The sequence below is a fragment of the Nyctereutes procyonoides genome, unplaced genomic scaffold (genome assembly GCF_905146905.1).
Source record: "Nyctereutes procyonoides isolate TBG_1078 unplaced genomic scaffold, NYPRO_anot_genome, whole genome shotgun sequence".
In the NCBI taxonomy this organism is placed as follows: domain Eukaryota; kingdom Metazoa; phylum Chordata; class Mammalia; order Carnivora; family Canidae; genus Nyctereutes; species Nyctereutes procyonoides.
The window spans coordinates 24,531,538-24,558,732 of NW_026575040.1; the positions used below are offsets into that span (position 1 = coordinate 24,531,538).

General features: G+C 36.6%; 1 protein-coding gene across 1 annotated transcript in view; it reads left to right on the forward strand.

The window, feature by feature from the left end:
• Positions 1–641: 641 nt before the first annotated feature.
• Positions 642–27,195, forward strand: part of ATP8B4 (ATPase phospholipid transporting 8B4 (putative)) — a 227,912-nt gene continuing 201,358 nt past the window's right edge. The window contains exons 1-2 of the mRNA XM_055320253.1: positions 642–767; positions 12,095–12,163. Coding sequence (XP_055176228.1) covers positions 12,136–12,163 — 28 coding nt within the window. The 5' untranslated portion in view covers positions 642–767; positions 12,095–12,135. The remainder of the gene's footprint in view (positions 768–12,094; positions 12,164–27,195) is intronic.

A 27,195-nucleotide genomic window follows, 5' to 3' on the forward strand; every position in this document is an offset into this window, starting at 1 on the left:
TTTGGTTTCAGTAGTTAACTGCAAATCTGATGCAACTTCTGGAAAACCCATAAATGGCTTTAGACATACTTAAAAGAAGACATAATCTTTTCTTTTAAAAATAGAAACAAACCAAAATATTTTTTCATCTAATCCTATCTTAAAAACAAGAACCCCCACTCAAAGTGATTCTGAACTAAAAAGTTTAAATCCATTTCCTGTGCATTAATTTTTTGGCATCCTCAGGGTTGTTTGCTTTACTCTGAGTTGAAATTAAAGATGTTTGGAAAAAGCGTCTTTATTCTTCATATTAAATGTTGCTTGAGTGTGCTTAGCTTTCATCCATAAGATACTAAAACTCCCTTTGCAATGATTTTTTTAAAAACGCTAATTCCTTCATCTCTGGAAAAAACAGGTGGGAACTCTAAAGATGTTTGCTTATTTTCCTCAAGGGCTGATGAAAGTTTGGTAAGCAGAAGTGGTAACTGTGACTCCTTCCGTTGTCTGCTTGCATCCTTCTGAACTCTTAGTTCCCACAGAGGAAGCCATCCTGCTGAAGCCAGCCTCTAGGGAGCTTCCTTTTGTTTCTTCAGAATTAACCAGTTCTACCCTGGCAGCAATAGAAGGCAACTCTAGGAGAAGAGACTCTTCTGGGCTTTTGGTATTTTTCCAAGTGGTTTTTCTTCCTCAGTTCATCACTGGTAGTGAAGCTGCTTTCCTACAACACCGCCTTCTTTTTTCTGATGAGATGCTGATTCTGATCTGCCATCTAGCAGCTTCCGGTAGCGGTAAGTGGTCAAGAGTGTTTTTCCGGGAGTTGATCTCAGGTTTTTAAGAATGTCCCCTAGAGACCCAGTTTGTTTTCTATGTAATTGCTAGAGCTTTCAGAATAGCCTTGCTTTTCTCCTTGTTCTCATCGACATGGTCATGGAATGGGTACCTGTTTGATCTCCCTGTATCCTCCCTTTAGGGAGAGAGGGTTAGGTCCAGACGGAGGTGAGTCAGTGGGGAGCATTCAAGGGTTTGTGAGGCCAAGAGGAGAGTCAGCTCAGGGCTGCCTGGAGTTTTCTGTTTCTCTTTTGTAGGTTGCTCTGTTGTTTTGCTGTTTTCATCTTCTGGTGTGGTTGAGGTTTAGCAAAGTCTATATTATTCGCTTACTAAAAAATAATTAGAAACTAGTTGGGTTTGGGAAATAGGACATTTTCTTTATTTCCTTTTTCAGATTGTTATTCTGTTAGCATCACCTATTATATGGCCAATGGGAATAGCATCGATATCCATTTCTTCTTGGCTTGTGGGTGTTGGTCACTTCCTTTGGGAGTAATTGATTTCATTTTTTTCAAGGGGCTTGTATCTTGCTCTCCTTTTCAAGATATTGTTTATTCCATGACCAATTCATGCTTTAAACATGAATGATTTACTACTAAACTACCCTCCGAGGCTAGAGCATTATGTTTTTAGTGCTGAGATTTGTTTAAACTGAGAAATTGATACTTCTAGCTGTTTGATTGATAGACATGAAAGTGTCTCAGGTCCCTGGTTAATAGTGAGCTGTTTTGGAAAAAAAAAAAAAAAGGAAAATGATGAGAAATTTTAATTGGGGGCTGAAGGCTTATTGGAAAGGAGATGAAGAAATATAGGACTGTGTGTGGAATTACCAACATGTGTCCCTGAATGGTCACCTTTGCCCAGGTGTTGTTTTATGCTAGCCTGTACTGCAAAATATAAATTCAGAGTGGTTTTTAAAAAGCTTATATTTATCTATCTTGTGCTTTTATATTGTTTCATCATACATACATCTGTAAAAATGAAGGGCCAAGCAATTTTTTGTGCCCCTGGAGAATTTTTTTGTGCACAGGAGGATTTTATTTTATTCTTACCTGGTAAATTAGAACTTTTCACTTAGTTGGAAAAGACTTAACCTTTTGTTTCAAAGTAAATTAGAAATTGTAGCTCTTCTAAAAATTTTTTTTAATGTAGGTATTCTAGATGCTTGTACTGCATATACAAGAAATAGATGCTGGTATTTTCAGGATTTCTCACAAAAAGGTCTCCAAGAAAATAGTAACCTCCAAGTGTTCCTCACGCCTAAAATCTTATTTGACTTTTTAGCAATATTAAATTTTTTCAAATATTAATTTCTGATTAAATATTAAATGTAAAATTTAAATATATTGGTCACTGTATTTTTGGAAATATACTTTTTCCTTTCTCTCTCTCCATTTCTTTGGTCAACTGCAGTTTGTTGAGCTCCTACCCCATGTCAGGCTGTGTGCTAGATGCCCAGAAGAAGATATCACAGTAGGAAAGCCTGAACATTTCATTTCAATATATCCTTCTCTGACCCTTCTTTTGAAGTTGAATGTTCCCACGGACCTAGCTTCATCTTTTTATTGACTCGTCCTCATCCTCTGTCCTCTCCTAACTTTTTTTTATTCTTCCTGAGTGAGATTGTTCATGTCCCATGACTTTAGTGCTTGCATATATCTTGATGATTCCATCTACAAATCTGTCTTTTCTCTTTAGTGCTAAGAATATTTTCAATGATCAAGAGGAATTTCAAGACTAATGTGTTCAAGCTGAACTTATTATTCTCCCATCCAATTCCTGACACTCTGTTTTTTTTTTTTTCTTCTTTCTCCCTTTTCTCCTGTATTTGTCATTTCAGTTAGTGGCACCTCTGTCCCCTCATTGTCTTGAGCCGAAAACATAGAAGCCACCTCAGATTCCTCCTTGTTCTGCGCCCCAATGTATGGACCATTTATAAACTCTGTCAATTCAATTGCAGAAACACTTCTAGAATCCAGCTTCAATTGCCTGTTGTCATTGTTCCCCCATGTCTTTCCATGCCAGGTGATGCTGTGAGAGTAACCTTCTCAAAAGTGCTGACAGAATGGGCTTGCATAGAGAGAGTGCAATGACAGTGGACAAGGGGGCTGGATTCTAACCATATCCTTCTCTGAGTGACCTCTTCCCCATTACTTGCAGGATTAACCATGGTCTTGAACATAGCCCTGCTGTGTCACCTCATCTTTCAAATGGGGATAATGACAGTCCTCACTTATAGAGTTTTGGTGAGGATTAAATGAGATGATACATGTCAAGTACTTAGGACAAGGCCAAGTACCCAGGGAATGGTAGTGATGATGATGACAACAATGATGAACATGATCAGTTCTTTCAAAATCCATCTGTAATCTACCTTGCCATGACTGTCACTGCTCCCCAAACCTTCCCTTCTCTTTCACAGTTCTTGATATTTCCACAAGCTGTTCCTTTTGTCTGTCCTTACCTCATTTTACGAGCAAACTCTTCTTTCCTTTTCAGAAGGATTCAACTCAGAATCACTATCTATGACCTCTTAGCTGGCTCTGCAAAGCAGGCTTGGTGACTCTCTTCCCTCTGACTCCATGGTGCTTAATCCTTGCTTCCACGATAGCCATTCAAATGATCCATGTATTTTTTTTTAAGATTTTATTTATTTATGAGAGAGAGAGAGAAAGAGAGAGAGAGAGAGAGAGACAGAGAGAGAGAGAGAGAGAGAGAGAGAGAGAGACAGGCAGAGGGAGAAGCAGGCTCCATGGAGGGAGCCTGACATGGGACTCAATCCCGGGACTCCAGGATCACACCCTGGGCTGAAGGCAGCACTAAACCGGGCTGTCCCCATGTATTTGTTTTTATCTTTCTCAGACTACAGGCTTTTGAAAGACAGAGGTAGGACCTAATGATACTTGCTTCCCTCTATCTAGCCCAGGTTTGATATAGAATAGGCACCCAATTGGGGCACTTGGGTGACTTTAGTCAGTTAAGAGTCTGAGTCTTGGTTTTGTCTCCGGTCACGATCTCGGGGTTGTGAAATTGAGCCTTGCATTGGGCTCTGCACTCAGTGCTTGGAGTCTGCTTGAGATTCTCTATACCACCCAGCCCTCTCCCCCTGCCACTCACATTCTCTCTCTCTCTCTCAAACAAACAAATAAATAAAATCTTAAACAGAATAGTTACCCAATAAGTTTTTGATTGAGAATCAGTAGGGATGGCTCTCAAATTGGACAGGAGGTTTTCTATTTGTGGAGAGTTAAACATACATTTAAGAAAAAATAGCTTTCCTTTCGTGAGTCCTAACTTTATAGTAGGAGGCACTGTGCTAATTTCTTTGTGGACATGCTTCATGATCTTTTGAGTTACTCTAATTGTCCCTGTTTACAGATGAGAAAACCAGGGCTTAGAAGAGAGGGAAGTTGCCAGAGGTTATGGAGCTGGCAGGACCAAGCCCAGCTGTCTGACTCACAAAATGGTGGAGGAACAGGGAAGTGAGAGGGGAAGGAAGATGACTCAGCCAGTGAGGAAGGCTTGTTTGGGAGAGAAAGGGAGCATGAGAAGGGCAAAAGTGCATTAGAGAGGCAGCAATATCTAGGAAAGAAAGAGAAAAATAAATGAAGAGAGAAAGGATAAAAGTGAGCAGGGGATAAGCAAGAGGAGGAAAGGAGGCGGGAAGGATTCTTACCACTTTAGAATCTTGTGGTTGGTAACGGCTGCATGCCTAACAGAATATAAACAGACTACAGTTTTGACATAACAACTCACAACAAAATCAATCTAATGTATCTTATATGGGAAATGGAATAATTTATTGGTAGGGAATGGTAATTAGATATAATTGCTAAGCAATTTATAAATTTGGACAATTACTTACACACACAGGCTTAAATTATGTTCACTTCTACTTTTCTCCCTTATGGACAATTGACAAGTGCTATGGCTGTTGGCAGCTGTCACTGACACTAAATATGATTAAAACATTATCTATATCTCCTACCCACACATCGCATTCAAAGCTGTACAAGTGTAGGACAGAAGCTCAGTCATTCCTCCCAAGGCTGAGATATCCCTGCTGCACCAGGATCTTCCTTTCCTGGGTCTCTCTGCTGTGTTTCAGCCTCATCTCCTCCATCCCTCAGGGCCCTGGCACTGAGGGCCCCAGGGAATATTCTTGGGCTGGAAGGCAGATATGAACACAAAGTCAGCTTGTTCAAAGCTTTGCTTTTTTGCCTTTGGAAACCTGGAGCCAGAGGAAGGAAAGGGGAAAGGTAGGACCAGAGAAGATGGAGGAGAGCAGGAGGAGAGAAGGGGTTGCTGGTTCCCTGATCCTGCCCTCCCAGCTTCCCATCCTCAGATGCTACTATTGCTCAGGCAGGCAGGCTTTTCAAGATTTACCTATGCCCACCTTGATGCTGGCCTCCCGGTCAGTCCCCCTCCCTCCCATTCTTGGTTGGGTTAGTCCTCAGAGACAAGGTGAGGTGGATTGGAAAGCAAGTGCCTGGTTGAAAAACATGAAGGAAAGTTAAGAAAACAGGGAAGGGAAACTGGGAGATTAAAAGGGGGGGGGGAAGGGAGGGAGTAGAAGAAGAAAAAACAAATGGGAGGAGAAAAGGAAACACATTTTTATGGAGTGACATTATATATATATATATATATATTATAATATTTGTGACCCCTATATATATTATATATATATATATTTAACCATATATAATGTGTGTATTTAACCTCACAGCAACTCTAGGAGGAAGGCATTATTGTCTCTATTTTACAGATTCAATGATTGAGCCTTAGGAAAGGGAAATGACCAAAATAACACAAGATAAAAAGTAGCTGAGCTGTGATGGGAATTCTATTATCCTAAAAGTGTCTCCTATATAGTACAGTGTTTCCAAAGAAGAAGAGAAAGCAGACCAGAACAGAGAGAGGAGAACAGAGGAAGAAGAGGTTGGGAGGTCCTCACAAGGGATGAGGTCTAGGTTTGGGCTTATTGAAGCTGTGTGAGTCCTTTCTCCTTTGGCCCATCTTGTCCCTGAGTCCTGGGAACTGGAGAGAATCCCTTGCTCAAAGGAAGTAGAGGATCTCCCCCCACCGACCCAGGGAGGGAACTTTTGTTCCTCCCTAGACTCTGATTTGAAGACAGGCCGGGATGGGCTTACCTGGGCAACACTCTGGGCAAGTAAGGAGAAGCTGCCAAGAATCTGTCCCATGTTGCTCTCCTGGCTTCTATTGCTCCTGTCTTTTCCTCAACTGCCTTGGCTCCTTCCTTATGCCTTTCTTTTCTGATCTCCTCCAACTCCTTTGCCTTTCTGTCACTCTACCTTGCATTTTTAATCTTTCTCTTTCCATTGTTTCCCCTCCTCTCAGTTTATCCCCAGGACTGTGCCCCCCCTCAAACACATGTCCTCTTTAAAGTTTTATTATTCATTTACACTTATCTCTTTTGTTTTATTGTAGAATATCTTGTTATGAAGTTAGACTCACTGTTCTCATTTCATCCTAATGTTCATGTTGATACTTTGACAAAGAAATTTCAGAAGGCTACCCTCAAGATAACTAATATCCAATGAGACTTTTCATCATGTGGCCCCAACCCCAGCAACCCATCCAATTTGAGTTTATTTGCCCTGGATTCTGTAATGAATTAGTACGGTGGAAAAACTAGGAACCCAAGGTTAGCGTGTTTGACTCCAAAGGACAAGCCTCCAACCACCACTTCCTCCTACTCGTTGAGGAGGTCATTGGGCTGGCTGTTCCCTTGGAGGCCTCTTGGTGAATTTACTACATCTAGAATGGGTTGTTTGTCCTTTGGATTTTGGATTGTAATTCAACAGCATGCCAAAACCAGATTTATCTTTCTGAGTTAGACTAATAATATTAGCTCAGGAGACTGGTAATATAAAATAAGAATGGCAATTTATTAATTTAAAACGTGTAACATAACTGTCAGGAGGACGAGAATGTTCACTTTGGCATGCATGACTAGTGCACTCTTTCCCCAAAGACTTCTGTGGGAAAGCAAGTTATTATCAGCTGGTTGCTTGGTGATCGTGGAATTGGAGCAGGGGGAATTAACAATAATAACTTGATTGTTGAATGATCTCAGATTATTAAAGGAAATCTCCATTTTAATCCTTTGTTTAAAAATGTTGAGTCACCTGTACTCAGGTGTACCCATTTTCACTATAAGTAGAGATCTTGTGGAATCATATGGACAGGATGTTATGTTCTCTTCTTCATATTCCACACAGAGCTGCTTAAGTAGCATTTCTAACTCGGAGGTCTTGCTATCACCCTCAGTTTCAAGGTGTCTGAAACCAGCTCCTTATTTTCCCTGAACAAACGAGTCTTCCTTTGACCATGTCATTTTTTCCATTAGAAAAATTATTTTCTGTAAGCAAGATTCAAAACCTGAACTGGAAATGTAAAAAAAATTCTTATGGAAGCATAATTTTCAATCTTTTCAAAAAACTCTACTCATTGCCTTTAAAAATGAATTAATATACACAAAAGCCCTTAGTTACTTAGCTGCTCCTTTCTCAGTCTTCCTCTTTTCCCTACCTCTCTTTCTTGTAAAACCCCCCTATGAGTTTCACACAATGAAACCATTTTAATTCCTTGCATAAGATGAAACAGGAATTAAATAAGACTTATCAGCACCTTTCCTTTTTCTGTTTCCTCTACTTTGGGGTGATATAAAAAATAGGGAATATATTCAGATAGATACATTTTGCCTCAGCACTTGGAAATGGTTGAAATTCAGAATCCTAAATTCCTACTTCTAGAGCTAGATTTCACATTAGCAAACCTTTTCTCCCACCTCATTTGTCTATTCTATTTCCTTAGACCTTAACTGGTCTGAAAGTTCAACAAAAGATGGATTTTCCGGGCGGCCTGGGTGGCCCAACGGTTTAGCGCTGCCTTCAGCCCAGGGCATGATCCTGAGGAGCCCGGAATCAAGTCCCACATCGGGCTCCTTGCAGGGAGCCTGCTTCTCCCTCTGCCTGTGTCTCTACGCCTCTCTCTCTCTCATTAATAAATAAAAAATAAAATCTTTAAAAAAAGATGGATTTTTCTTTACTCTGACATCTTTCAGAATTAGTGTCAGCTAGGGGTATTTTGGTGAGTTGGTAAATATCCAGGAATGAAGGCACTGAATTTCACTTCCTAAAAACTAAACTAGAATCTGCTACATTTTAATAATCCTCTGTTAATTATGCCTGGAATTGCTGCTGTTACAAGGAAAATATTGGATTGGAGAAACATGAGCCTGAGGGTTAATTCTTAATTTTTTGTTGTAACTTTATGTCTCAGGGAGTGAACACATTTGAATAGGATCATTAAATAAGAAATACCTTTCACAAATCTTGTAAAAATACTAATTTATACAATTGTGATTATATTATCACTCTGGATTAATTATAAAGTGGAGAATATTTTCTACAGAGGATAAAATAGCTAAAGTTCACAAAATGCATTTATTCAGTATCTTTAAAACAAATGATTTTAAAGACATTTTGGAAAGTGGTTTTAGAGAAATTAAAAGCATGAAATAGCTGTATGGCTGAAAGGTAGTTTTAGGAAGGATATGGTATTGCTTTATGTTTGTTTGGTTAGGGGTTGTTAAAACGAGAAGTACTTGCAGAAGTATCTAAGTTAAGAGAGGGAAGTGATGACATCATGGATATACATGTTTTGGTTACATTTATATATTCATCTTTTGAACTGGTCATCTGTTAGGACTAATCCTTCAGAGCAATGTGGCAAAGAAGAAAGAATAAGTTGGCTAGTGGCCAGTACTCTTATTAAGTTCCTGAGAGATTGAATTTCTTTCTCCTGCCTGCATTCTAATTGCCACCTGTCAGGGTATAGAGTCCCTTTTGCCCTCTTGTTTAAAGAATTATTCTTCCTTTCACCTGCTCCCGGGACTCTGAGCCCATGAAAACACAACATGTTGACTTAGTCTCAGGAGAGTATTTTAAAGCCCTAACAAATTGGCTTAGACCTTGCGGATGAGCCTTATGTCTATTAATCTGGCCAGATGGGGCCAGCAGATCCAGATGTCATTGTCACAGAATCCATTCATCCTTCTCCTCCTCCCCATTTTGTATCTGTTGTGACTACTTTTTAGAACAAAGATAGTTCTTGGATGAAAACACTTTTATCCATATTATTTATTTTTTATTTCTTTTATTTTTTATATTTTTAAAAAGATTTCTTAGAGAGAAAGGAGAGAGAGTGCACGGGCAAGTGAGCACAAGCACAGGGAGGGGTAGAGGCAGTGGCAGAGAGAGAAGCAGGCTCCCTGCTGAGCAGGGAGGCTCATGCTGGCCTCTATCCCAGGATCCTGTGACCTTGACCTGAGTCTAAGGCAGACTTTAGCTGACTGAGCCACCCAGGCACCCCTATCCATGTTATTTCTTGCAGGAAGGCTTTTCCTTTATAAAAAAAAAATCCTCTCAGTGCATCTGTTTTTTTTTTTTTTAATAGCTACAGTGCCTCCTTTTGTTCTCCTCCTCTAAGCTTTTCAAATTTCTCTTTTCTTTCTGTTTGTCTACAATACTCTTCCTATTGCTAAGTAAATGTTCATCTTTGAAGTTTTTCCTACACTGGAGATGGGGGTATGAAAGAGGATGGGGACTGGCCAGAAGGAGGGGTAGATGAGAAACACATGGTGGCCCCTAGTGTGGGAAAATCTAAGACATTCTGGCATGTAGGTTCAGGTTCTGGGAAGGGATAGTTGCTAGAAGGGAAGCATCTTTACACTTATTGTGGTAAGCATGGAGTAGTGTATGGAATTGTCAAGTCTATATGTGGTACACCTGAAACTAATACAACATTGTATATTAATTATACTACAATACAGTCATGCCTGGGTGGCTCAGTCAGTTGAGTGTCCTACTCTTGTTTAGGCTCAGGTCATGATATTGGTGCTGTGGGATTGAGCCCCACATTGGGCTCCACACTCAGTGGGGAGTCTGCTTGAAGATTCTCTCCCTCTGCATCCCCCCCCAAGTAAATAAATCTTTAGTGATACTTCAGTCAAAAAATATTAAAAAAGGATGTGCCTTTTAATGTCTGAAAGCCCCTGGTCCATTCCTAATACAAATTAAAGACCTCATCCATTCCTTCATTTAGCAAATATTTATTGATCATTGCTATATGCTGGTATGCATTAGATACTGGAGATATAGCCATGGACTAGACAGATAAAGTCCCTACCCTACTGGAGTTTGTAGACTAATAAGAAAACAGCCAATATAATGTAATAGGCAAATATTTCTAGAATGATAGGGGCTCTGCAGTGGAGGTTCTGGATTATATGAGAGCACATACAGTTGCCCCAGTCCCTGATTTGGGGGATCAGAGTGGCTTTGTAGAGGAAGTGATGTATGAATTAATATTGTAAATAAAAGTAGGAGTTAGGTTAAGGGTTGGATGGGGTTAGGCAGAAGGAAGAGCATGTGCTGGGCTCCCAGATGGAAAGAAGCTGACCTGAGTATTTCTGGAGTATAGACATGAGGTGGTGCAATGAGAATGGGGACAGTGAGGAGAGTAATGGGAAATCAGGCTACAAAAATGAATAGGGACCAGGTTGTAGAGAGCCCAAGGAGTCATACTAGAGTTTGATCTTTTTTTTTTTTCCTTTCTTTCTTTTTTTTTTGGCCAATGGGAAGTTATTGGAGGGTTTTCATCAAGGGTGTGACAGGATGCCATTTACCTTTTATAAAGATGACTCTGCTTCAGTGTGGACCCTGGTCTATAGGTAGCTAACATTGGAGCAGGGAAACTTATTATGAGCAATGGTAGGGAAAAACAATCACTGATCAGCAGACATTCTTAGAGGCAGCCAGATGCCTGGGGCTGTGGTGGGAGGGGCTCATCTTGGGCAGCACAGTTGGTAGAAGGTATTGGGGGAGAAACAGAAGAATTAGTGATGGATTATCTTTAATATTTAATGACTTATCCCTGCTTTCAGCAGTATCTGGCAGCTGAATTTTCTTGCATAGATTCATCATTTTTATTTTTAAGTTTTTTATTTTAAAAATTTTAAGGATTTTATTTATTTATTTATTCATGAGAGACACACAGAGAGAGGCAGAGACATAGGCAGAGGGAGAAGCAGGCACCCCACGGGGAACTTGATGTGGGACTCAATCCCAGGACCCTGATCATGACCTGAGCCAAAGGCAGATGCTCAACCACTGAGCCACCCAGGTGCCCCAGATTCATCATTTTTAGTAATCAGTCCCTAAAAAAGCAGTAGGTCTCGCAAAGTGTCAGAGGTCCTGCTTGTCAAGCATATCCAGGAGTAGCTGTGCCCTCAGAAGGTTACTGCTTTTCCTGGAGGTGGCAGAAGGGAACTCTTTGATATGGGGCCATAAGAAGGAGAATTCTTGGTTTCAGGCTTTTTAGTCTCTGAGAGATTCATAGTGGAGCAGTGGCTGTCGATGAATTTTCTCAGCATCCTTCTTTCTTGTAATTACTAAACTATAAGCAGTGACAGTTCCTCTCCTCTGGTCTCTGTATGAGCAACTTCTTTATGTGGCATCCTGGCACACCACTTCTTTGAGCAGGAAGCAGATAAGTCATCTCTCTCTCAAACCGAAAGAGCATGTGTCCAATACCCCTGCCCACCCTGTCATATGTTTGCAAAGGTTCCTGAGTTCATTTCTACATTCTGTCAGGTTCTAAATGATTGAAATAATTTGTTTAACCCTTTCTTCATTCATTCTAAATCTTTTAATAGAGTTTACCACAATTAGACCACATGTAGGGAAAAATTGAAAGGTGGCAATAACATTCTGGCTTTTTGGGTAACTACCTGGAGAAGACTATACACAGAATGAATTGAGAAAAATTTTGAACTACGAGCTGGGCCAGCCAATAATTTCCTCTCACATGTAGCTCCTGTAATTTAGCAGTGGTCCCAGTGCTAGCTTTGGGAAGGAATCATCTAATGATACTTGAATAAAAAGGAGATGCTGTAGTTTCACCCCTGATATATTCTGATTCAAAGAGTTTGGAATAAATTAGAAAATTTGGCTCAGAATGGCACATTTGGACTTACCTTATATTGTTTCATATAGCATGTGATACAAATAGACTACTTTTGCATAGAATTATTCTTATCTAGTTAGATTTAAGCCTGATAAATGGAATCTGTTATTCATTATTGTGCCAATGATTCCAAGTCATCTAGATTTGACTAGGAAGAAAGTTAAGAGGTGGAAATTTATGGTTAATGAGCACTTTTCAAATACTAATGTTGTATACTTTTCTTGTTTTTTAATAGGCCAACTATTGAAACCTGCTGAAACATAACTAGATGAAATAATGTTCTGCAGTAAAAAGAAATCACTTGGTAAGTATTGAGCTCTTCAGATGACACAGAGTGAATATGACTTAATTTTTAATTTACTTTTAAAAATTTTACTCCATTTTATTTTGTGGAGGTAAGTTTATATACAAAAAACCTACATAAATCTTAAATGTTCAGTTTGATGAATTTTGACAGTTGTTTACATCTTTCTAGTTACCAGCCCAAAATAAGATACAGAAAATTTCTACCATCCCAGAAAGTTCCCTTGTGCCCTTTAAAAAATTATCTATTTTTAATTGAAGTATAGTTGACATACAATATTGTATTAGTATCAGTTGTGCAACATAGTGATTTGATATTTATATACATTATGAAATGCTCATCATAAGTATAGTTACCATCTGTTATCATGCAAAGTTATTACATTATTTATTATAATCCCTATCAATACTTTATATTCTTGTGACCTATTTTATTTTATTTTTTTTTAATTAATTTATGTTTTATGATAGTCACAGAGAGAGAGAGAGAGGCAGAGACATAGGTAGAGGGAGAAGCAGGCTCCAAGCCCGATGTGGGATTTATCGCGCCCTGGGCCAAAGGCAGGCACCAAACCGCTGCGCCACCCGGGGATTCCATCTTGTGACCTACTTTATAACTGGAAGTTTGTACTTTTTAATCCTCTTCACCTATTCATGCAAAGTTATTACATTATTTATTATAATCCCTATACAATACTTTATATTCTTGTGACCTATTTTATAGTTGGAAGTTTGTACTTTTTAATCCTCTTCACCCATCTCCTCATCCCTTCTTCCCTATGGTAATCACCAGCTTGTTCTCTGTACTTATGAGTCTGTTTCTATTTTGCTTTATTCATTTGTTTTTTAGATTCCACATATAAGTAAAATCATATGGTATTTGTCTTTCTCTTTCTGATTTATTCCACTAACTTAATACCTTCTAGGCCCACTCATGTTGTCACAAATGATAAAATTTCATTCTTTTGAATGGCTAAATAGTATTTCTGTGTGTGTGTGTGTGTGTGTGTGTGTGTGTCCAGCATATCTTCATCCATTCATCTATTGGTGAACACTTAGATTGCTTCCACTTTGGCTGTTATGAATAATATTGCAATAAAACATAAGAGTGCATATATTTTTTGAATTAGGGTTTTTGTTTTATTGGGGTAAATAACCAGAGGTAGAATTGCTGGATTATATGGTATTTTTATTTTTAAACTTTTAAGAAACATCTATACTGTTTTTCATAGCAGTTATAGCAATTTACCTTTCCAGAAACAGTGCATGAGCATTCCGGTTTCTCCATATCCTCACCAACAGTTTTTGTCATTTTGATTATAGCTGTTCTGACAGTTGTAAGGTGATATCTCATTGTGGTTTTGATTTGCATTTCCTTGATGCTCAGTGATGTTGAGCATCTTGTCATGCATCTGTTGGCCATCTGTATGTTTTCTCTGGAAAAATGTCTATTCAGATTCTCTACCCATTTTAAGTCCAATTTTTTATCTTTAATTGTATGAATTCTTTATACTAACTCCTTACCAGATATATCATTTACAAATATCTTCTCCAATTCAGTAGTCTTTTTTAAAAAAAGATTTTAAAATTTATTTTAGAGTGAGTGGGTAGGGAGTGTAGAGGGAGAGGGGGAGAAAAACTTTAGCAGATTCCACACTGAGTGTGGAGCCAATGTGGGGCTCAATGTCACAACTCTGAGATCATGACCTAAACTGAAACCTAGAGTCAGACTCCTAACTGACTGTGCCACCCATACATCCCTGTCTTTTCATTTTATTGATGGTTTTCTTCACTGGGCAAAAGTCTTTCATTCTGATATAGTCTCAGTTGTTTATTGTCATCTGCAAATAGTACTGCAATTTTACTTCTGCTTTACCAATTTGGGTGCCTTTAATTTCTTTTTCTTATTTGATTACTATGGCTAGGACTTCCAGTACTATGTTGAATAAAAGTGGCAAGTGTGGACATCCTTGCCTTGCTCCCGATTTTAGAGGAAACATTTTCAGCTTCTCATCACTGAGAATGATGTTAGCTGTGGGTTTGTTATACATGGCCTTTATTACGTTGAGATATGTGCCCTCTGAACCCACTTTGCTGATGTTTTTTATCATGAATGAGTGTTAAGTTTTGTCAAATGCTTTTTCTACAGTTGTTGATATGATCATATGATTTTTATCCTTCATTTTGCTTCCTTCATAATGTGGTGGTATGTTACACTGGTTGATTCGTGGATACTATATCCCTCGAAGAATTTTCTAGGAACAAGGATATTCTCCTGTATTACTGCAATATTGTCAATACACCCAAGAAATATAACATTGGTAAATAACATAGATTCCATTTTTCAGTTTCTCCATTTGTCCATAAAACATCTTATCTCTCAGAGCTGGTTTTTATTTTTGGTACGGTACCTAATAGATGCTCACACATGGTGTTTGGCTTGTAATCCCTTTATTCTCTTTTAAGTTTACAACAGTTTTTCATTATATAGAATTTTGGAAAAGACCATTACAACACCCAAATAGATTTGGATTGGACATTTTTGGCACAAATATCATAGAGATAATGTTTTATTTTTAATGGGCAATTAGTTAATTGACATTGTTTGTATGAGGAATATAACTTTCGGATCTTCCTTATACATAATTTCATTTTACAGACCAATAGTCATTGTGATGTAATGAGGCCAAATGTTTTGGCCACGTATCTGATTCTATATCTGCTTTGGAACAGATTTTCAGAGAAAGCTGACACCATCATTAGCATCATCATGATTGGGGATGATACATCTTTGGGTTACATCAGTTCCTATAGATTTGGTCATAGACTGGAGAGCTATTATAACCTATTCATTTGCTATGCAGGCAGTCAACAAATATTTTGAGCCCATGTGATATGCTAGGAAGTGCTAACCTTTCTTGATTTCAAGATTTTTACAGTTTGATAAAATGCATGTATCGTCACACAATTGTTAAGTTTACAGTAGCAACGATAATTTAAAAATAGTTTGCTAAACATTACTACAACTGGTATATTTGATAGAGGAGCATAGATTAGAGACCTTCTAGTCAGCCTGGGGTTGTCATGGGGGAAAACTCATGAAGAAGTGATATCTAAACCCAATGAGATGTTGAATATCTGCAACAGAAGTGCACTTATATAAACTTCCACAACATCATCAGGAAGCTTGGGCTACAGATGATGTATATGAAAATATAACAAGCCGAACATGATGTTGTGGGTAAAAAATAATTCTCTCTCATATATTCTTTATTATAACCATATTCATATAAGTCTCACATTCTTTAAGATATAAAAAATCCCAGCTAATTGACTCAAATTTCAAACATTATGATTATAATCTATTTGTTCTTTTTAAAAAATTTAATTCCAGTAGAGTTAACATACACTGCTTTAGTTTCAGGTGTAAAATATAATGATTCAACAATTCTGTATATTACTCCATGCTCATCATAAGTGTACTCTTAATTTCCTTTATCTGTTTCACCCATCCTCCACCCCTGCCGTCTGGTGGGTGAACAAACTGTTGGTTTGTTCTTTATAGTTAAGAGTCTACTTTTGGTTTGTCTCTTTTTTTTCTTTGTTCATTTAAATTTATTTCTTAAATTCCCTATATGACTGAAATCATTAGGTATTTGTCTTTCTCTGACTGATTTATTTTACTTAGCATTATACCTTCTGGCTCTGTCCACATCACTGCAAAAGGCAGGAGTTCATTCTTTCTTATGGTGTAATAATATATACACCACTTCTTTATTCAGTCATCTACCAAAGGACACTGGGCTGCCTCCATAGTTTGGCTATTGTAAATAATGCTGCAATAAACAAAGGGGTGCATGTAACCCTTCAAATTAGTGTTTTTGTATTCTTTAGTTAAATACCAGTAGTGGAACTAATGGATCATATGATAATTCTATTTTTAATTTTTTGAAGAAACTCTGTACTGTTTTCTTTAGTGGCTGTACCAGTTTGCATTCCTATCAACACTACAAGAGGGTTCCTTTTTCTCCACATCCTCACCAACAATAGTTTTTTCTTGTGTTTTTGATTTTAGCTATTCTTACAGGTATGAGGTGATATGTCATTGTAGTTTTGATTTGAATTTCCCTGATGATCAGTGATGATCATCTTTTCATGTGTCTGTTGACTATCTGTATGTCTTCCCTTGGAGAAATGTTTGTTCTTGTATTCTGTCCATTTTTAAATTGTTTGTGTTTTTGTGTTGAACTGTATAAGTTCAAGTGTATAAGTTATTTATATGTTTACATACTAATCCTTTATTGGATATATCATTTACGAATATCTTCTCCCACTCAGTAGGCTGTATTTTGGTTTTGTTGACTGTTTCCTTTGCTGTGCAGAAGCTTTTTATTTTGATATAGTCCCAGTAGTTTATTTTTGCTTTTGTTTTCCTTGCCTCAGGAGACATATCTAGGAAAATATTACTCCAGGTAATGTCCTAGAAATTACTGCCTGCGTTCTCTTCTAGATTTTTATGTTTTTAGGTCTCACAATTAGGTCCTTGATCCATTTTGAGGTTTCTTTCATGAGTGCATGGTGTGAGAAACTGATTCAGTTTCATTTTTTGCATGTCACTGTCCAGTTTTCCCAACATCATTTTTTTGTATTTTATTTTATTTTTTTTAAAGATTTTATTTATTTATTCATAGACACACACACACACACACACACACACACAGAGGCAGAGATACAGGCAGAGGGAGAAGCAGGCTCCACGCAGAGAGCCTGATGTGGGACTCGATCCAGGGTCTCCAGGATCACGCCCTGGGCTGCAGGCGGTGCTAAACCGCTGCGCTACCGGGCCTGCCCTTTTTTTTTGTATTTTATTTTAAAAAATATTTTATTTAAACTCAATTTGCCGACATATAGTATAACACCCAGTGCTCATCTCATCATGTGCCCTCCTCAGTGCCCTTCCCAACACCATTTCCTACTTTGTCAATGACTAACTGACCATATAATTGTTGGTTTATTTCTTTCTGGGTTTTCTGTTCTGTTACATTGGTATATGTGTCTATTTTTAGTGCTGGTACCATACTCTTTTGATTATTATAGCTTTGCGGTACATCTTGAGATCTGGGGTTGTGATACCTCCAGTTTTGTTCTTTTTTCAAGATTGCTTTGGCTACTTGAGATCTTTCAGTACAAATTTCAAGATTATTTGTTCTAGTTCTGTGGAAAATGTTCTTGGCATTTTGATAGGTAGTGCATTAAATATGTAGGTTGCTCTGGGTAGTATGGATATTTTAATAATATTTGTTCTGATATATGAGCATAGAATATCTTTTCATTTGTTTGTATTGTCTTCAATTTCTGTCATGAACATTTTAGTTTTCAGAGTACAGGTCTTTCATCTCCTTGGTTAGGTTTATTCCTAGGTATTTTATTATTTTTGATGCAATTATAAATGGGACTGTTTTCTTAATTTCTCTTTCTGCTAGTGAATAGAAATGTTAATGGATTTCTGTATGTTAATTTTGGATCCTGTGACTTTAGTGAATTCATTTATCAGTTTTAGTAGTTTTTTTGTAGAGTCTTTAGGGTTTTATAAATATAGTATTGTGTCATCTGCAAATAGTGAAAGTTTTACTTCTTTCTTACCAATTTGGATGACTTTTATTTCTTTGTTGTCTGACTGCTGTGGCTAGGACTTGCAGTACTATGTTGAATAAAAGTGGTGAGAGTGGATTTTCTTCTCTTGTTCCTGATATTAGAGCAAAAGTTCTCAGTTTTTCTCCATTGAGTATGATGTTAGCTGTGGCTTTTTCATAAATGGCTTTATTATGCTGAAGTATATTTCCTCTAAAACTACTTGAAAGTTTTTATCATGTGTGATGTTGTACTTTGTCAAATGCTTTTTCTGCATCTACTGAAAAGATCATATGGTTTTTCTTTCTCTTATTGATGTGATGTATTATGTTGATTGATTTGCAAATATTGAATCACACTTGCATCCTGGGAATAAATCCCACTTGATCATGGTGAATGATTTTTTTATAATGTATTGTTAGATTTGGTTTGCTATATCTTGATGATTTTTACATCTGTGTTCATCAGAAATATTGGTTCATCAGAGATAAGTTCTCTTTTTTTGTAGTGCCTTTATATGGTTTTGGTATCAGTGTAATGCTGGCCTCATAGAAGGAATTTGGAAGCTTTCCTTCCTTTTCTCTTTTTATGGAATAGTTGAGAATAATAGGTACTTACTTCTTTTTAAATATTTGATAGGGGCACCTGAGTGGTTTAGTTGGTTAAGTGTCTGACTCTTGATTTCAGCTTGGGTCATGGTCTCGGGGTTGTGGGAATGAACCCTGAGTTGGACTCTGCACTCAGTGGGGAGTCTCTCTCTCTCTCTCTCTCTCTCTCTCTGCCCCTCCCCCTGCTCATTCTTTCTCTCTCAAATAAATAAATAAATCTTAAAAAAATAAATGTTTGGTAGCATTCACCTGTGAAGCCATCTGGTCCTGGACTTTTGTTTGTTGGTAGTTTTTGATTATGTATGCAATTTCCTTGTTGGTAATTGTTCTGTTCAAATTTTCTATTTCTTACTGATTCAGTTTTGAGAGATTACATGTTTCTAGGAATGTATCCACTTCTTTTAAGTTGTCCAGTTTGTTGGACTGTAATTTTTTTATAATATTCTCTTATAATCCTTTTTATTTCTGTGGTGTTGTTATTTCTTTTTCATTTCTGATCTTGCTTGAGTTTTTTTTTTTTTTTGAGTTTGGCTAAAGGTTTACAAATTTTGTTGATCTTTTTAAAGAAACAACTCCTGGTTTAATTGATCTGTTTTCTTTTTGGGGGGGTTTCTATTTTATTTGTTCTTTAATCTTTAATATTTCCTTCCTTCTACTTCCTTCTGTCTGTTTCTAACCCCTTTAGATGTAGAGTTATGTTTTTTATTTGAGATTTTTCTTGTTTCTTGAGGCAGTCCTGTATTGCTATAAACTTCCCTCTTAGAACAGCTTTTGCTGTATCCAGAAAATTTTGGACCATTGTGTGTGTGTGTGTGTGTGTGTGTGTGTATGTGTGTATGTTTTAAAGATTATTTATTTGAGAGAGAGTGAGAACGAGAGAGTGTGAGCAAGCATGAGTGGGGAGGAGAGGCAGAGGCAGAGGGAGAAGAAGCAGACTCCTCGATGAGCAGGGAGCCCAGTGCAGGGCTTGATCCCAGGATCATGGAATCATGACCTGAGTCCAAGGCAGATACTTCACCAATTAAGCCATCTAGGCATTTCCTAGACTGTTGTGTTTTCATTGTCATTTGTCTCCATGTATTTTTTGATTTCCTCTTTAATTTCTTGGTTGACTCATTCATTGTTTTGTAGCATGTTATTTAGCCTCCATATATTTATTCTCTTTCCAGATTTTTTTCTTCTGGTTGAGTTCTAGTTTCATAGTGTTGTGATTGGACAAGATGCATAGTATGACTGCAATCATTTTGAATTTGTCGAGTCTTGATTCGTGGCTCAATATGTGATCTATTCTGGAGAATGTTCTATGCATACTTGACAAGAATGTGTATTCTTCTGTTTTAGGATGGAATGTTACAAATAGATCTGCTGTTAGATCCATGTGTTCCAATGTGTCATTCAAAGCCACTGTTTCCCTGTTGATTTTCTGCTGTTTGTTATTTTTGTAGCTTCATGTATTTGGGTGCTCCCATGTTGGGTGCATAAATATTTACAATTGTTATACCTTGTTGGACTGTTCCATTTATGATTGTAGAGTGTCCTTCTTTGTCTCTTTTACAGTCTTCGTTTAAAGTCTATTTTGTCTGATATAAGTATTGTTACCTTAGCTTTCTTTTTACTTCGATTTGCATGATAAATGCTTTTCCATCCCTTTAGTTTCAATCTGCATGTGTCTTTAGGTCTGAAATGAATCTTTTGTAGGTGGCATATATATGGGTCTTGCTTTTTTATCCATTCTGTCACCCTATTTTTTTTTATTGGAACAGTCTATTTACATTCAAAGTAAATATTGCTATGTATGTACTTATTACCATTTTGTTAGTTGTTTTATGGTAGTTTTTGTAAATCTTCTCTATTCCTTTTTTCTCTTGCTCTTTTCTCTCATAGTTTACAGGCTTTCTTTAATAATATATTTGGATTCTTTTCTCTTATTTTTTGCATATATATTATTAGTTTTTGTGGTTATTACTATTAGGTCATATATGACATTTTATGCCTATAGTGGTCTAAAATAAGTTGATGATTGCTTAAGTTTGAACCCATTCTTTAGTCTTCTCCCCAGTCTCCCAGGTTTCAGGTATATGATGTCATACTTTATATCTTTTAATTTTGTGATCTCTTGACTAATTTTTAGAAATGTACCTATTTTTATTGCTTTTGTTTCCTACTTCTTTTTCTTGTACTTGTGGTTTTTCCTTTCTACTTAGTGAGTTCCCTTAAATATTTCTTGCAGTTTTTGTTTGTCTGAGAAACTGTCTCTTTCTATTCTGAATGATAGTTTTGCTGGATAGAGTATTCTTAGCTGCAGTTTTTTTTCCTTTCATCACTTTGAATATATCCTGTCCCACTCCCTTCTGTTCTGCAAAGTGTCTGCCAAAAAGAATCAGCTGATGGCCTTATAGAGTTTCCCTTGTATGTAACTGTTTTCTTTTCTCTTGCAGCTTTTCAAATTTTTTCTTTGTTACTACTTTTTGCCTTTTTAATTAGTATGTATCTTAATTGTAAAATTGGGTAGGCTTTGTTGGGGGCTCTCTGTGTCTAGGCTGAGGGGCAGGGGAGGAAAGTAATGTTCACCATCTCCTCTGTTCCTTGAGAAGTCTCCCAAGGATCACTGCTTCTCCAATACATTCTCTGAGATTAGTAAACAAGTCACCCTCCGTAAACTCCAGGTATCTTTTCAAACTGATGCTTCTATGATGTATGTCCTTGGAGATGTTTCTTATGGTTTGTCTTTTAGGGTAAGGACTCAGTTCCCTATTGCCCTCTCTCCAGGCTCTTCCAGGGTGGAGCAGGTTGAATTTTGAAGTTCCAGATGTTAAGCCTTGCTGATTGTAAGCTCTTGAGAAAAATATGCCCTTCTGGTTTTCAAAACCAAATGTTATAGGGATTCTCTGGGCCTGGGACACCTGTTGTAAGGGTCTGTTTCTTTCTAGTCTCTGCACCCATGATGTCTTTTCCCTTCCATGGACAGTCGCATAGGTCTATTGAGCTCCTGACTGCGTCTCTGCCCTTCCTACCCTGTTTTGTGTGTCTTTTCTACATTTAGCTGTGGAGAGTCTGTTCTGCTAGATTTCTGGTAGTTTCTGGGTTATTTACACTTATGTGGGTGTTACCTGGTTTGTAACCCTGGGGACAAGGTGGGCTTAGGCTTCTCCTCCTTAGCCAACTTCTCTGGAACTTTTCCATTCTTGGTAATCCATTCTTTCTATGTAGTTCATGTGGGAGGCCCAAGACAAATCATTTTAAAGCATATAAAGACCACTATTCTTGTGTAAAATTCTTAATTGAAATTTTATGTAGTTTGGTAACATGGGATGGAAAAGAAATAAATAATTAGAGGTTTTCTTAAAACTAACTAAGGCTGTTCTTGGTTCCAAAATGTGGAGGTTGTGGAACCAGCACACATTATTCCACAGGAAAGCCCTCTGTATATTTATGGGGTGTGGAGTAGGTCACATTATGACTTTCATTGGCATTTTGTTGGCCCCTTCCTCCAAAAAACATTAAAAAGTATATTTTACAATTGTGTGAGTATAAAGACAAATGTAATCCAGGCTGGGTTTATTATTATGGATTCATTATGTATTCATCTTTTTCTTCTAATTTTAAAATAATTTAAATTTAAACATTTTTGTCTGTCCCACAAAATATTATGGGCCTTAGGCAATGCATCTGTTTTGCTTACAAAGGAGGTTGTTTTTTTTGGTTGGAATTTATATTCCCGATTCTCAGGCATTATTGTGAGCTTATAGTGTTTATCAGCTTATAGTGGTTTGGTCCTGCAGTAAAGGATTGGTGATAAAAAAAGATATGTAACATGGAACCTACCCTCACAGGCACCTTTCAATGTGTGTAAAAGAACATGTATATTTATTAATACATGTGTTTAAAGAGTGTTATTTTTGCCTGCGTTTATTCCTTATGGTACAGCAACAAATCCAAAAGTTCTTTAAGTACTTTTGCAGTTATACTTGTGAAGGTATTAGTTTTTGTTTGAACTTGGTTTCCATCTAATATACTAATTTGTTTGAAAAGATGGTATAATTTTTTCAAAATCCTCTATTTTCTTGTTTAACTGAAAATGAGGCCATTAGAATGAAGTGATAATCAGTACCCGCCAATCAGTGACATACAAAGACAGTGCTAGTTTTACAAGGATTCTTACAACTTTGGGGTTATTACTTTTTTTATATATAAATTTATTTTTTATTGGTGTTCAATTTGCCAACATATAGAATAACACCCAGTGCCCATCCCGTCAAGTGCCCACTTCAGTGCCCGTCACCCAGTCACCCCCACCCCCCGTCCACCTCCCCTTCCACCACCCCTAGTTCGTTATTACTTTTTAATGGATTATCCTGTACATTTTTGTAACTTTTTGGTGTCTAGAGGGAAAAGGACATGGGAAATTTTATTGAGTACCACTAGAGATGAGAAATGCCCAATCCCTTCCATTTCATTTTTCTAAAATTCTGTATCAAAAGGTGATAGAAATTATTCCAGACCCAAAATCTTTTTTTAAAAATATTTTATTTATTTATTCATGAGAGACAGAGACAGAGACAACAGGCAGAGGGAGAAGCAGGTTCCCCACAAGGAGCCCGATGCAAGACTCGATCCTGGATTGCGGGATCATGACCTGAGCTGAAGGCAGGCACCCAACTGCTGAGCCACCCAGGTGTCCCAGACACTAAATCTTTGCTGTTATCCCAAGTATTGTAGGGCACAAGTTATCCAGTCATTGGTTCCTCAGCTTTTTAACTGGGAAGGAAGGAAGAGGCAGCATTGATGTTCTTAGTCCTATTTGTGTTCTAGATTTTTATGCTATCCTTAAATCTCTTTGAAATAGGGAGTCTTTTTTTTTCCTCCACAGAGTGTTTACTATATACTTAAAAATTTGCCATCATAGTCATTGTGCACAGTTGCAAATAGAAAGTGCAGAAAAGAGATGTCTTCTGGCTCTCATACACTTCTCAAAATTGTGTGCTGCTCTAATTAAGGTATTATGTAGGCTTTAAGCAATCTGATATTTTGTTACTCAGGATATAGGTTAGGTTGGGCTGCTATTAAAAAAACACCGGTCACTGGAAACTTTCTACAGGGGCTGTTCCTCAACACCATCCTTTATCACTTCTCTATGGATTTGGTGGGGAGGGGGGAATATCCCTTCTTTGAATGTTATTTTTCCTTGATCTTCATGAGTCTTGTGGAAATTCTTGATTCTCAGACTGCTGTGACCCTGTCTCCTTCACTGGATCTCAGTGGAATTTCCTCTGGTTCAGTCGTCTGTACTCTTCTCTCTGTATAATGTGTTCCGCAGAGGGTTCCTCTTCTATCTTGACTACTTTCATCTCCATGGAGATAACTCTTAAATCTACGGTATCAATTGTGATATCTTTCCTAAATGTTATACCTTACTTCCAATTGATACTCGCTTTGATCTAATAATTCTATTAATATAGTTTTAGGTTGTACAGAATGATAAAACCTGGGAATTAGAACGGTCTTCAAAAATCATCCTGTTCAGATTTTCTTTCAACTTGACAATCTATTCCTAGAGTGTTGCTGAATATTTTCCTTGAATATTTACTCTGACATGTCCAAGTGTGTAATTTAGGAGATAGATAATTCTCTGGACAGTAAATTCTCCTACATATTAACTAGAACTTCACATCCTTTTAAAGTTTACTTTCTGTTCTGTAGTTTGGAACAACAGCATATCTGTTCTGCCACCTACATTATTTAAAGGTCTCTTTCATATTATGCTCTCACAGACACATAGGGAATACTATTTGACCAAATGTCCAGGCTGTCTCATGGCCCACTCAAATTGACACATTAAAATTAACTATCACAGCCATATTTTAGTTTATCAAGATATTCTTAAATTTGTCTATTTCTCCTTTTAGTTCTGTCAGTTTTTTCTTTATATTTTTTTAAGTTACATAGTAGATTTATGCATACATAGAGTTATGTATTCCTGGAAGAATAATCTTTTATTGTTATGGATGGCCCTGCTTATCTCTGGTAATTCTTATATATTGAAGTATACTTCATCTGAGATTAGTGTAGGGATACCAGATTTCCTTTGATTAATGTTCACATTAATCAATATATATATTTATATATAAAAATATAGTTTTTCTATATTTTGACTTTGAGCCCCTTAATGTTCTTAAATTTAAGATGCAACATATAGTGGTTTTAAAAAATACAGTTTGATAAACTTTGGCTTTTAAATGAAATATTTAGTTCATTTATGGTTAATATAATTACTGATATATTTATGATTAATAAATTATCTTACTATTTGTTCTACATTTATTTTTCTCGTTTTTGTTGCTTTCCTTTGCATAAGCAATATTTCTATTGTTCCATTTCTAAGCATGTTAGCTTGTTACTTATCATTCCTTTAATATTGTTTTTGTGGTTATTCTTAAGATTACAACACATCTATTTAATTTAGTACTTTTACTACTTTGTGAGCCATGTAAGAATTTAGAGCATTTTAACTTTCCTTGTTACTCTCTTTTTTTTCCTTGTCTACTCTCTGTGCCATTGTTATCATGTATTTAACTCTTTGTATATTTTAAAACTAACAAGACAGCAGTAACAAATAACATGTGTTGTTGTCACCATATTCATTATTTGTGTAGATTTACCTACAATACTTCATTTTTTTCATTTTTTTTTGCATTTCTGTGATTCTCTCTGGAATAATTTTTCTTCTGCCTAAAGACTTCCTTTCATTTTCTAAAAACTGAATTCAGTCACTTTTATTAGGAGAAAAGAATCCTTATTTTGGATTTATATTGGATGAATCATTTCTATGGAGCATAGAACTCCAGATTGCTAGTCTTTTCTCTGGCACATTAAAGGTACCATTCCATTCCATTCAGGCCTTCATTCATTCTTTTAAAAAGTAAACTGACAGGCTTGTTATTCTTTTGTTACTCTCTTGAATTCTTTTGTTGAAGTGATATGTCTTCTGGCTATTTCAAAAGCTTTCTTTTTGTCTTTCATCCTTTTTACTATTCTGGCCTAGGTATGGTTTTCTTAGTATTTATCTAACTTGGAATTTACAGAGATTCTTATTTTTTCAGCTTGACTTCTTTTGGATGTTGGAAAATTCTCAGAATACCTTAAAATACTCTTACTACTCCCTATTCCCTCAGTTCTCTCTTGTGGGACTCCAAATGATACATATGATAGATCTTTTAACATGTATCTAATGTGCTTATGCTTTTTTTCTGATATTTTCAACTTTTTTCTTCCCTCCATGTTCAGTTTTTATATTTTTCTAATGACTAATTTACAACTATTCCCTTCTGCTGCTATGTCTACTGTGCTGTTAAACTCATATATTAAATGCTTAGTTACATTATTATATTTTTAAATTCTATACTTTTTGTTTCTTTTATGCATAATTTGTTTTTTTAGTGAAATTATTCATTTTGTCATCCATTCTAATGTACATGTTAACACAATTATTTTAAAGTTCATGTCTGACAGTTCCAATATCTAGATCATCTGTAGGTTGATTTCCCTTTTCTACTTTTCTCTTGGTTTTCAATAGTTTGATATTGTTCCCTGCCATACTTCATAATTTATTATTGAAATCTAGACCTTGCACATAAAAAAAATTGTAGGGGATGTGGATAGTGTTATCTTCCTTGAGGAGAATTTACTTTTCTTCTCACATGCAGTTAGAGAAGGAACAGGTTATCTTGATCCAGTCACAGATTGAGATATCATGAGGCTGATTTTTAGTATTTATAAGGCCGACTCTATTTTTGTTAGTTCTTACTTCTAGAATGCAGTTCTTCAGAAGTCAACAGGAAACCTCGAGTGTTACCAAAGATCCTCTTCCCTGCTGGGTTCTTTATTTTTTATTTTATTTTATTTTTTTATTGGAGTTCAATTTGCCAACATATAACATAACACCCAGTGTTCATCCCGCCAAGTGCTGCTGGGTTCTGAACTCTATTGTCTTCTCTCATCTCTGGGAAGCTGAGGAATTAGCAAATGCCTTAAGGGGAAAGGTACAGAATATTAAGTTTACTTTAATACCTTTCTCTTCTCTGCTGGTTCTTGGCCCTTTAAGTTTTGTCAGATTTTGTTCTATATATTTTCAAACATTTTATATATTTCATCTAGCTTTTTTAGTTCTCAACAGATGGGTTGATCCTGACACAAGTTGCTCCATTATAGTGGGAAGCTTAAAAACACATTTTAAATAACGTTTTATAAGTTGACCAGAAAAATACATTTATAAGTTGACCAGAAAAATATTACTATTCTATAGTTATAGGAGTGTCTGAATATGAATAAGGAATAAACAAATGAATAGTGAATTGAATAAGAAAATAATGGTTAGTGAATATATTAATCAGTATTCTCTGCTAGAATAGGTTTAAATATTAGCATGACACAAACACAAAAATAAGTCAATTTTGAACTACGACATTTATAGTGAGTAATAAAATTATAAATACTTTGAATGACATTGTATGTCATATATACTTATTGGCCTTTAGGACATATTTATAAATGCATTTATGCCAGTTCTCCATTTCTTTGTGATTTAGCATTCCCAAATGTATAATATTCTAGTTGTCATACTTTGGCTTTGTAAAAGAAAAATCCTTAATTTCATCCCTAGAACTATAATCATTTATTAAAAAAATACTTTTATGTCCCTTAACATAGACCCACACCTTAGAACACTTCTTTAATTCAGTATTTGAGCATTTAATTCAGTATCTGGCATTTATCAAGCCTCTAATTGTAGCTGCCA